Source organism: Chionomys nivalis, chromosome 2 (assembly GCF_950005125.1).
Source record: "Chionomys nivalis chromosome 2, mChiNiv1.1, whole genome shotgun sequence".
Lineage (NCBI taxonomy): Eukaryota > Metazoa > Chordata > Mammalia > Rodentia > Cricetidae > Chionomys > Chionomys nivalis.
This window is the reverse complement of record NC_080087.1, coordinates 110,447,979-110,460,649: the sequence shown is the minus strand read 5'-3', so window position 1 is coordinate 110,460,649 and position 12,671 is coordinate 110,447,979. Positions and strand designations below refer to the sequence as shown.

The window sequence follows — 12,671 nt, the reverse complement described above, 5'->3', positions numbered from 1 at the left end:
AGCATATGCCTGGCTCAATGTGGATATTTAAGGGTTTTTTGTTGTTGTTTGTTTGTTTGTTTTTAATGAATGTGTCCTCTGTACATGTGGGTGCCTTCAGAAACCAAAAGAGAGTGTCAAATGATCCAGAGCTGCAGTTACAGGCAATAGTGAGCTGCCATGTGGGTGCTGGGACCTGAACTCAGGTCCTCTGAAACCAGCAAGCATTAATTGCTGAGTCAAAAAGACCCTCGATTTGAGTCTTGGACAGTTGGGGTTCAATCCTCTTCTTCTTGCTGTTTCCCTCAACACTCAAATATGTGGGCAGGGTGAAAATCAGTGGGGTGCTGATCCGACTTTCCAAGCTCATCCCAGTAGCTACCCAGACTGTGTGGGGCCGATTGGCCCAGGGGGTGAGCCTCCTTTGGGATTTTACTCAGGAGAGTTCCGTCTCTCGGTGAAATCCTGGATCCCTGTTCTCAGCTAGGGGTCCAGTCCTGCTGTTCCGGGAACCCATGTCACAGGTGCTACCTGTGGTCAACTTGCTGAGGTTGTGGGAGCTATGACAGTGTTGGCGACGGCATTGGGTTCCCAGGCCCAGAGCTTGCCGGAAGTTCTCCCGGAAGCGACTGGACATGAGGCTGTAGAGCACTGGGTTGGCTGCTGAGCCGAGGTAGAAGAAGACACCAGATATAATGTGCACAAACTGGAAGGCCAGGAGTAAGTCGTCGGTCCAGTCGGGCACCAAGCTCCACATGAGGCGCTCTGCATGAAACGGAGCCCAGCAGATGCCAAACACCACAACCAGCGCAACTGCAGGAACAGAGAAGAGAAGCTTGCGTCTCACTTAGCATTTGCTTCTCCCGCTCACTATCCTCCTATTTTTCAAAAGTGGACAGGAAAGCCTGGCCACGGTAGCGCGTGCCTTTAGTCCCAGCACTCGGGAGGCAGAGGCAGGTGAATCTCTGAGTTCAAGGCCAGCGTGGTCACATAGCAAGTTCCAGGATGGCCAGGATTACACAGAGAAACCCTGTCTCAGAAGAAGAAGAAGAAAAAAAGGAGATCTGGGAAGAAGCACAGCGGACCTAAGACCAGCTTCCAAAATCCAGAAGCTCAACTCCTTCCCCAGACCCAAGGAGGCTCAACTCCTTCCTCACCAATGACACTTACATAGCATCTTGGTCACCTGTCTCCGGCCCCTTTCTCGACGCGGAAGCCGTCTGTTGCAGGTCTTCCGGGCCGCTGCTGTTTTCCTGCCTTTGACCTCCTCTTGAAGCAGCATCCTCTCCCTCCGCAGCTGCAGCCCAATGAGCAGGTACAGCACGCTGATGGTGACCATGGGCAGGCAGAAGAAGAGCAGGGTGGTGATCTGGATCACCAAGTTGTAAAAGAGTTGGGGGCGCACCAACGTACACACAGTTGAGTCAGGCACCAGACCCCGACAGGGCACATAGAGCTGCTTGAGGCCGTGGAGACTGGTGTTAGGCAGAGAGAAAAGCACGGCAAGGAGCCAGATGGCCCCCAACATGCGGCGCACGTGGGTCCGCGTCATCACAGACTTAGCTTGGAGTGGGTGCACCACGGCCACATAGCGCTCCACGCTCAGGGCTGTGACGTTAAGCACTGAAGCCAGGCAGACGGTCTCAAAGAGCAGCGTTCGGAAGTAGCAGCCGCTCGCGCCCAGCTGGAACGGGTAATTGTGCTGCATCTCATAAAGCTCCAGGGGCAGGCCCACCAGGAGCACCAGCAAGTCAGACACTGCGAGACTAAGAAGGTAGAAGTTGGTGGGCGTGGCCATGGCCTTGTGGCGCAGGATGACAGTGCAGGTCAGCCCGTTGCCCACGGTGCCCACCACAAAGATCAGCAGGTACATGGCACAGATGGGCACGAACAGCGCCATCTGCTGTGGCCCCAAGTACTTCAGCCTCAGGGCCTCATCCGTCAGGTTCAAGTCCTCAGGTTCAAAGTTTCCCTGGACCTCACTGCCATTGCAGAACATGAGGCTCCTTGAACCATTTAGGGACAGCTCTCCAGGAGAGATGGAACAGTTGAGGCAGGGAGGAGTCTGTGGGATAGAGGGGAAAGATGCTCATAAGTCATTTAAGTGGCCTAGCTCCATCCTAACTCATCACACTGAAGAGGACAGGCTTCTATTCACGCGCCTCTGAGAACACCTGCCGCCCCTACTGCAAAATGCATTACAACCGCGGGGTACTAAAAGTGTGAGCCTTCAAATGATAAAATGGACTGGGCAGTGGTGGCTCATGCCCATCCCAGCACTCAGGAGATAGAGGCAGGCAGATCTCTGTGAGTTCAAGCCCAGCCTGATATACAAAATGAGTTCCAGGCCAATCTGGTCTACACGGAGAGTTTCGGGACAGCCAGAGTTACACAGAGAAACCCTGTCTCGAAAAACAAAGCAAAAAATAAATATAATTGGGGCCATTGAGATGGCTTAACAGGTAAACAAGCTTTCCCCCAGGTCTGATGACCTGAGTTCATCCCCAGGAACTACATGAGAGAAGGAACAAAATAACTCCAGCAAGTATTCAACTAAGCTCTACACACACGCCAGGACACACGCACACACACATGCACACACGTGGGTGCACACACGCATGCACACACATGCACACACGTGCGTGCACACATGCACACACATGTGCTCACACACATACACGCACACACACGCACTCACACACATACACTCATACACACGTTCATGCACACACAAATAACTGTAATCATTTTTAAATGATGCTTGACTTTTTACTTGGAAAATCACAGTCTAGCCGGGCGGTGGTGGCGCACGCCTTTAATCCCAGCACCTGGGAGGCAGAGGCAGGCAGATCTCTGTGAGTTTGAGACCAGCCTGGTCTACAAGAGCTAGTTCCAGGACAGGCTCCAAAACCACAGAGAAACCCTGTCTCGAAAAAAAAAAAGAAAAGAAAAGAAAAAAAAAAGAAAATCACAGTCTACTGATTTTGAATAAATGACAGATTCTTCCAAGGTTTGGGCATCCCCTCCCCCCTTTTTTTCTCCATATAACAGCCCTGGATGTCCTGGAACTCACTCTGTAGGCCAGGCTGGCCTTGAACTCACAGAGCTCCATCTGCTTCTGCCTCCCGAGTGCTGGGATTAAATGTGTGCCACCATCGCCTGGCAAGTATCTCCCTTCAAGAAGGACTTCAGGAGAGCCACTCAATGGGAATATCAGAAGACTGGGCACAACTGCAGCATTGCTTGAAGAGCCAGGGCTCTGAAGCAACTTTGGGGCAGAGCTGACTTCCCCAGCTCCAGGTATTTAATCCACAAAGGGCAGGTCTGATGTACAGAAAGCTGTGGTGACCTTGGTGTGGAGAGAAAGCCACCTTAGGGATCAGGGGAAGGAGTGAAAAGGCTAAAAGCTGTACTTTGGTCCCAAATTGGTTGTTTTCTGTCCTTTGAATCATTCCCAGTCTATGACATTCTCGGCACCTACTCCACCTGGGGTTCTAGCTACTCAGAACTCTGACCAAGAGAGAAGCTGGGAATGGACAGGTGACAGCCCGGGTTCAAAAAAGATGCCTCGAAGGGCTGTGGTGGCGCACATCTTTAATTCCAGCACTCCGAAGGCAGAGGCAGGCGGATCTCTATGAGTTCGAGGCCAGCCTGGTCTACAAGAGCTAGTTCCAGGACAGGCGCCAAAGCTACAGAGAAACCCTGTCTCGAAAAACAAACACCAAAGCCGGGCGATGGTGGCGCACGCCTTTAATCCCAGCACTTGGGAGGCAGAGGCAGGCGGATCTCTGTGAGTTCGAGACCAGCCTGGTCTACAGAGCTAGTTCCAGGACAGGCTCCAAAGCCACAGAGAAACCCTGTCTCGAAAAAGCAAAAAAAAAAAAAAAAAAAAAAAGAAAGAAAGAAAGAAAGAAAGAAAGAAAAACAAACACCAAAACCAAAAAAGATGCCTCATGATCTAGAGGAAGGGTCACCGGTGGCAGCCAACAACGTTGGGACGACCAGAATCAGAAAAATGACAGAAATAACGCGGTTGGCTGAGTGATCTCCCCCTCAACCCCCAAGTGCCCCACAGTGTTCCCACCCATCTCACCCCCACCCGCGCCTGTCGGACCGCAACACCCTGACCAGGGCCGGCAGTCCCGCTCACCTACCATGCCTTCTGCCCTAAAGGTCCTGGCTGTGCCCTGGCTCCCAGCGACAGACAGATGCTGAGCTGCGGGCGATTTGACAGCGGCCGCCCTCCCCGCCAGTCCAGTGGCTCTGCCTGTTGTTCGCAGGATCGCCACTAGGGGGCAATGCTGACCCCCGCAGCTAGAAGTACTTCGGACCATTCACCGCGGACCCTACCTGCTTTCAAAATGAAATAGTTGTTCTGGTGTGTGTCCCCCACCCCCCCCTCCCGCAGCCTTCACAGCAACCCCATTTTACATGTGCGAAAACTGAGCCTGAGAGAGGAAGTCCTTGGGACCTGGGTATGCCATGCTCTGCCCACGAACCTGCACTATGCTGGCTTTAACACAACTCTTTGTTTCGTGTTCCCCAATTCTTTCTGCCCCCCCCATTTTCAGACACACCTCCATACATACCTCTTCAGCCCCTGAAAGTCAGTAGCCCTAAGATCTCATCCCTGTAACACTCTTACACTCACAGGCTCTCAATTCCCCCAGAACACACATTAGGGGCCTCCAGTCCCAGTGCCCGGCACGGGTGACCTTCACGGAAATCTCCCTCTATTCAGCCTGCACCGTCTCTCACACCGGTCCTTTTCCTGAGCCTCGCTGTGACCCACTTCTTCACCCAAAAGGACACGCACACGAGACTCCTCACTCACCCTCTGCATTTCTGTCTCCAAGGCTCCCCCCAGCTTCCTAGAACCTTCTCATTCATGCCAAGGCTTCCTTTACCCCGCCTCCTCAATGCCTGGCTTCTTAAGAACTCCATTTGTAAACAGTCCTGGCATAGAGAGATTGTGGGAAACTCTGATACCCTTGTTCCTGAGAATCCCAGGAGAAAGAATTTTGAGAGCTGTCTACTCAGCTGCAGATGGACCAACCAGGGCTAAGGACTTCAGGAGAAAGGCGGCTGCTGTGACAGATGAGTGAGTGACAAGGCTCAGCACCACGGTCCCTGCCTTACAGAAGACAGATGGCTCTGCTCATACCCGTCAAAACTGCTACTGCTGGCTGTGTCATTTCCCCACATCTGCAGCCATCACGCTACAAGGGCGGCCCTGAAAAGAAGGGCCATTAGTTCCCATGAGAGCAGCCCCGTTCATGCTCTGCCCAGAGCGCTCTGGTCTGGGTCTGAACTTGAGACTATTGAGCAAGGTGGATGCATCAGAACCAGTGGTGCCTGCTCCTACCTGCTCTAGCCAGAGACAGCCTCTCTGGACTTTGTGACTGCGTATATCCATTTCCTGAGCTTGGTGGTTGGTTGGCATCAGGCTAGACCACCCATATCGAGAGGAGAGCACTTTCGCCAAGTCCTGATGCATGAGCAGGATGGGCAGGGCTCCTGGAGCTGAAGTGATTGCATAGCTTATACCCCTCCCTTCCTTCCTGAGACCTACAGGATCAGCCTTCATCAGTGCAGGTCCTCCTCAGCCTCAGGTTGACCAGCAAGCTGATACTCCTGCCCTGCCCCTAACTGTTTCTGCTTAATGAAGCTAAAAGAAGGAAAGTAGGTTTGGGGAAACTGAGGCACGGAACAGTCTGGTTATGGGGACAGCTCAGAAGCTTCGATTCTCTGGTGTTGCCTGCCTCCACCCAGCTAGGCCTGTACCAGGCTAGGGTCAAGAGAGAGAGAGAGCAAGAGGGTCTGAGCCACCTCCGCGTTGGAGATGAAGGCCTAGTCCGTAGATATCCATAGTTCCTGAGCCCCCAGGTCTGGCTGCACTCATAGAAACCCACCCACTCCCCCAAAGAGGGACGGCAAAGGAGAGCCGTGCCATGCTCATCACACACTTTGAAATGAGACCTGAAGACAGTCTTCATTCCCACACCGCCCTGGCTATGTGGCCTCAGTTAAATCCCTTCCCACTCCAGGCCCAACTTCCTAGCACGTCTCTCAAGGGCATGGTGACACCTAAGCAGGACCACGGGCTAAAGCCCTTGCAGGGGAAGCTGGAGAGAAAGATGACTCAGTGGTGAAGAGCACTTGTTGGTCTTGCAGAGGACCAGAATTCGGTTCCCAGCACCGACACAGGGGCTTACAACCACCTGGAAGGCCAGTTCCTGGGCACCAGACACTCTCTCCTGTCCTCCGCAAGCACTAGGCACACACATGGTGCAATACATACATGAAGGCAAAACACATACAATAAATAAATCTTCAAGTTTTTTAAATGTGCATTGGTGTTTTGCCCGCATGTGTGTCTAGGTGAGGGTGTTGGGTCCCCTGAAACTGGGTGGGTGCTGGGAATTGAACCCAGGTCCTCTGGTAGAGCAGTCATTGCTGTTAACTGCTGAGCCATCTCTTTGGTCCCTAAATCTTAAGGTATTTTTAAAAACACTTTTAGAGTTGAATACTTAAGAAATGGTGGATTAAGCCGGGCGGTGGTGGCGCACGCCTTTAATCCCAGTACTGGGGAGGCAGAGGCAGGCGGATCTCTGTGAGTTTGAGGCCAGCCTGGTCTACAATAGCTAGTTTCAGGACAGGAACTAAAAGCTACAGAGAAACCCTGTCTCGAAAAATCCAAAAAAAAAAAGAAATGGTGGATTGCTCAGAATTCCCAGAATATTCCAGAAGCCGTTGGGGTTTCAGAGCTTCTTGGAGCTGCACTGAGTAGGATCTAGAAGGGCAAAGTTCCCAGATGGGAGCAGAAAGGAAAACCCAAAAATGAAGGACTCTGACTACATGGTAGAGACCTCCAGCTGAGGAGACTCCTGGCTGAGGAGATCTCTAGGGAGACCTCTGCCTCTCCTGAAGATGGAGGTTGCTTGGCCCTGGCCACATGAGGACCATGAGGCGTATATTTGAGTTGTACCTGTGCCCTGCTCCCCACCCTGCCCCTTTAATCCCAGCACTCAGGAGGAAGAGGTGGGTGGGTCTCTGAGTTCTAGGCTAGCATGGCCTATAAACAGAGTTCCAAAACAGCCAGGGCTACACAGAGAAACCCTGCCTCAGAAAAACTCAGTGAACAACAGACAGATAGACGGACAGACAGACAGACAGACAGACAGACAGACAGATAAACTACAAAAACAAAAACTGTACCCCTCCAAGCTGGAGGGAATGGGGAGTGAGCCCCTTCCCTCTCTTGGGGCTCAGTGTGCACACTAGGCCCAACCCCATTTGAAATGGGAGGACATTTGGGACCTCACAACGGGGTAAGTAGAGAACACCAAGATCTCTGTATTCCAGGGACTGCATGGGTGAGCTCTGACTGGGTACCCACGAGGCTTCCCTCGTGCCCTGCTCATCCAGGACAGTGTGAGCCACCCTCGAGTCCACCAGTTTTTCCATGCAGCAGACCTCAGGTGTGTGCATCCTAGAAGCCCCTTTTGGGGTCTTCCCACACATGAGTGCCCAAAGTCCCAATCCAGGTGAGACTTTGGGATAAAATCCCACCCCAGCCCTCTCCCCTAACCCCTGACCAGGCCTCAGGATCCTGTTTGTCCACAGGGATTTGCTGTGTCTGGCTTAGGTCCTTTAACATTATTATTATTATTAGTCTTTTGTCTTTTAACTTTTTATATTATGCCAAGATGAAAATCACATCCTGCCTCTGTACCCTTGCCAGATATGGTACAAGGGGCCGGGGCTGCTGGCCTTCTGGAGTGGAGGAAAGCAGGTGCCCTTCCTGATGGGATTCTACTTCCAGACAGATAGCCCGGGGCCTAACAGTCATGAAGAACTACAGCTGTCCTTGCTGCCTGGGGACTCAAGGTGTCATCAAACACACCCACGTCAGAGAGTGGGTGGGTGGCTATGGTGGTATCAGAAGAAGAATGAAGAGAGAAGTGGAGAGAGAGAGAGACAGAGAGAGACAGACATAGAGAGAGGTGAGATGAGAGAAGACAAGAGGAGAGGAGAATTCTGTGCACATTTCTGCCCATCTTCCCCTAGAAGTGCCCTGTCTGAGCATTGTCTCTGGCTCCTCTTCCATTGCTAGTCTGGTACTCTTGCTTGGCTCAGAGGCAGATCCTGTGCGAGGACAAGCCAGGGCCTCGCTGTATGGTCCAGGCTGATCTTGAACGTCTGGTCCTCCTGCCTTAGCCTCACAGTGCAGGGATTACAGGTGTCCACCACCGCAGCTGATGTGCTAAGGAACCTTTTTTTCCCCCTGTGTGCGATGCGAGGCAAGAAGAGGGCATCAGATCCTCTGGAACTGGAGTTAGAGTTGGTGTGAGCCACCATAGGGATGTTGGGAACCGAAGCCAGGCCCTCAAGTTCCCTAGCTAGAGCTTGGCATCTTCCAATTGGCTTCATCATGCGATCTTGGCTCTAAGAGGCCCTGAGATAAGTTTTGGCTTCTTTCATTTTCACAGGCTACTTAGACTTCCTGTGACTCGGTTTTCTCGTATAAAAAGCTGGATGACAACAGGTTCTACTTCTTGGTTTGTGAGGAGGAGTGGCTAAATGGAGACTAGTCATTTTCTAACTGGTTTTCAGATAAATGTGAGCGCTTATCTCAAAATCTTGGTACATTGGGTGAATTTTTTTGTTTTGTTTTGCTTAGACAGGGTCTCACTGTGTAGTCTTGGCTGGCCTGGAACTTGCTATGTAGACCAGGTTGGCTTGAAATCACAGAGATCTGCCTCTGCCTCCCTAGTGCTGAGATTAAAGGCCTGTGCCACCATGCCTGTCAGGAAGTGAGTTTTAATATTTTTCTTCCAAGGCAAGGAAAGAACCCAAAGGTTTTCCCTCTTTGTTCCCAGAGAAGAGTGATGTGGGAAAAGCGGTAGGGAAAGAGACGATAAAGGACACAGAGGCAGAGGACAGGAGCCCAGTGACCATCTACACGTAGGCCAAAGGCTGCTTGCGACTTTCTCAGCAATGTCTTCATAGGAAGTTCTCAAGTGTGTTTATTTGGAGACGCCATAAACAAAGGGACCCATGGCCTGCTTTAACAGGCCTTTGTTAGGTCAGAAGGATTCTCAGCGAGACCCACACTCCTCCCTCCCAGCCTAGGGCCCAAGACCCTAGGAGGACTCCAGCTTCTGCCCACTACCCTGTTCCAGGTGCCATCCATTGCCGGGGCAGGAGGGTCCTCACCAGCAAGGCTGTGTGTGCAGTGAGAGAGAGCAGATCCACAAGTGTGTAGACAGACCACGGGTCGGCTTGGCCTGGTCCATGCGCATTCCACGGCCTCAGTTTTGGAACCCGCTGCTCTAAGGAGACACGATCTAATGTAAATAGGGATTCTCTGTGCGAGGAGACCAGGCTGGTTTCTCGCATGTGTTTTTGTTTGGTTTTGTTTGGTTTTTTGTTTTTGTTTTCAGTTAAAAAAGAATGTCAGGGGCCAGCGAGAGGGCTTGCTTGGTAAAAGTGCTTGGGGTACAAACCTCACAACTTGAGCTGGATCCTTAGAAGGTGGAAGAGAAATTCCAAAATTTATTCTCTGACCTCTGTTAGAATGAGCTTAGACCGGATCACACAGTCCAAGTCAGGCCATGCCCCATGTCCCCGCACCCCTATACCCCAGATTCCTCTGGGGCAGAGGATTAAGAGGCTGCCTGTGCCTTGGCTTAACTGCAGTGCCTTCACCCCCAGATTCTATGGTATCTGGTTCCTCCATGTTTTGTTTTTGTTTTTGTTTGTTTTTTTTTAATTTATTTATTTATTATGTATACAATATTCTGTCTGTGTGTATGCCCGAAGGCCAGAAGAGGGCGCCAGACCTCTTTACAGATGGTTGTGAGCCACCATGTGGTTGCTGGGAATTGAACTCAGGACCTTTGGAAGAGCAGGCAATGCTCTTAACCACTGAGCCATCTCTCCAGCCCTTGGTTTGGTTTTTGAGACAGGGTTTCTTTGTAGCTTTGGGGCCTGTCCTGGAATCTTCCATGTTTTTTGACACATAGGCTATGCTGGGTCATAAAGCACAGGATGTGAAACTTACCACCACCCCTAAAAGTCAGCTCTCTCCTTTGTTTAGGGGTTTGATCAGGAGCCCCCTCAGGAAGAATTTGTTGAGGCTTCTCCAGCCTCCCCTCACCAATGACAGCTGTGTTGTTGTCTTATACATATATACACACACACAAGCACGCACTCTTTGTGTCTCTCCGTCTGTCTGTCTGTCTCTCTCCCCAGGCATATATGTGGGGTCTACGGATTCCAGCTTAGGTCTCCGTGCTGTAGGATATAACCTTAGCCCACTGAGTTATCTTTTCAGCCCTTCATTCCCACTTGATGCTTTGTTTTGTTTCATTTTAAAGGTTTATTCCTATTTTATGCTTATCGGTGTTTTGCCTGCATGTACGTCACCTGCACACACATGAGTGTTCAGAAGAGAGAGTCAGATCTTCTGGAATTGGAGTTTCAGACACTTGCAAACTGTCATATGGGGTTCTGGGAATTGAACCTGGGTCCTCTGGAAGAGCAGCCAGTGCTCTTAACTTCTGCGCCATCTCTCCCAGTATCACCACTATTAATGATGTACGTGTCCAACTTTCTTTAATTGTTTTGTGTTTTGAGACAGGGTCTCACTATGTAGCCTTAGCTGGCCTGGAACTCACTATATAAACTAGGCTGGCCCTATCAAGATCCTCCTGCCTCCTGAGGGCTGGGATTAAAGGCATATACTACCATGCCCAACTCTCTCTCCAGGCTTTAAAGCAAAATCTCTCCACCCCTTTAAGGTCCTACTGTGTCAGATTCTCCAAATATTGCACTGTTTCTGTCTAACGCTCTCCCTCCTTCTTCAAGGCCCAGTCATGGCCGTGAAGTCCTTTCATTCTAAGAAACCTAACTTCTGAAGGGTGGTATGAATTGTGTCAACTGTCTTCCAGACCAACCACTGCAGCTCTTGTCTGACCATCGTAACATGCTCTACACAGACACTGTGACATGTGAACTCCCACGTTACACACGCATGGAATGTCAAGAGTCACTGTTTGTTCCTTCTGTAATATATGTGTAACACGTAGATGTGGGTATGTGTTTTGGGACCAGTCTCATGTGTAGCTCACTGGCCTGGAACTCATGATCCTCTTCTCTCAGCCTCCTCAGTACTGAGAGAATGACAGGCTTCCACTACAGGAACAGAAGTTCCTGGGAGGAAACAGCAACAACAACAACAACAAAAACACCAACTCCACCTTATCCCAAGCCTCCTGCGTGGCAGAGAACAGGAGAGCTGAGAGGACAGACTGTGGCAAGGCTGGGGCCTCATTACCTCCAACGGCCTCTTAATAGTCACTCTTACTGCCTTGCCCTGTGTGTGACCTAACGTTTTTGTGACCATTAGGTGAATCCTTCGGAATGTACAGAGAATCCAGCCAGAAGTCCAAGAGCACCATCAGATAGCCTAAGAGGCCTGTGGCCGAGAGTCCCCCGCCTTTCTGTGACTTGGCCACTTGATGTTCCAAGTGCTGTCTGTGGAAAATATCTTGACTTATGGCTCTTTGTTCTAGTCTATAAAAACTTTGTGAAACTGTTACCACATTGGGACATAAATTGGGATGACCCGAATCTGTGTTTCTGGGCCAGGGCCTCTCTTATTTGGCTCCAGAATAAACTATCTCTTATTCCCTTTGAGGTGAGAATCGTGAGGTTTTGTTTGTTTTGAAGACTTAGTTGTTTTTTTAGCGATGTGTCTCTGTCTATGTGAGTGCCTGCCAAGTGTGTGCTGGTGCCCACTGGGGCCTGGAAAGGGTTCTGGATTGGTTTAAAATATGCCTTCCCCGTAAGAAATCACTTCAAGCACTTAGAGATTAACAAAGGAAAACTAATAATAGCGCATGACCAGTTCTGGGTAACGCACAAAAGGGAACCAGCCTTGAACAGAAATCCCCCAGGTACACAGCTGCGCTGGCCCCTTACACTCCATGCAATTAAACACGTTTTTCAAGGACAGCGATGCCAAAGTTTGGTTGTTTGGACAAATGGGGAGATTGTCACCGTCATCCCAAGACAGACCGGGGGTCTTTTCTGGAGACTGTCACCAGGGTCATCCTGTCCACCTGGCAGAATTACGTTCTTCCTGAGGCATGTGGCCTGATCAACGGCTGTCAGTCATACTGATCTTGTCTACGCTGCCTGCCTGGCAGAGGCATGCTACTTCAGCTCAATTTTACTATTATGTAACTTAACATTTCCTAAGCAGGTTTACTAGTAAATTATTGTAGCATCAATTCACTGCTTTGTTTTCTCCTTCAGGAGCCGCTGGAGCTGGAGCCATAAACATCTGTGATCCGCCAGCCCCAAGCGCCGAGCACTGAACTCGGGTCCTCTGGAAGGAGGGCAAAGGCTCTTAAAGGCTGCGTCACCTCTCCAGCCACGGAACTGTACTTCTGTGGGGACATCACCACCCCAGGCTTGCTTCCTGTGTTCTACCGCTCGCCTGTCTCGGCCGAGGCCTTTCTGGATCCCACCATGAGACAAGATCAAGCCAGATAAACTAAGGCACACAGATCACTTGCCTTGCCACAACCTCCCTGAGGTCACACCTACCATGACTTGCGCTTCTGAGGCCCAGGGTGAGGAGCAAGGGGCCCGCAACAGTTCCTATCCTCACTGCTCTCCTC

At 50.9% G+C, this 12,671-nt stretch overlaps 1 protein-coding gene across 1 annotated transcript; it reads right to left on the bottom strand.

Moving 5' to 3' along the window:
- Window positions 1–415: 415 nt before the first annotated feature.
- On the bottom strand, window positions 416–1,993 carry Nmur1 (neuromedin U receptor 1). Its single transcript, XM_057763094.1, has 2 exons — window positions 1,150–1,993; window positions 416–792 (listed from the first exon to the last, which is right to left on the bottom strand). Exons 1-2 carry the CDS (start codon window positions 1,976–1,978, stop codon window positions 416–418), a joined length of 1,206 nt encoding a protein of 401 aa, XP_057619077.1. The 5' UTR covers window positions 1,979–1,993.
- Window positions 1,994–12,671: the final 10,678 nt, after the last annotated feature.

Coding starts and splice junctions, on each gene's coding strand:
- Nmur1 (XM_057763094.1), bottom strand. CDS start 1,978: ATGTTCTGCAATGGCAGTGAGGTCCAGGGAAACTTTGAACCTGAGGAC. Junction 793..1,149: donor ACAGGTGACCAAGATGCTAT/GTAAGTGTCATT, acceptor CTGTTCCTGCAG/TTGCGCTGGTTGTGGTGTTT.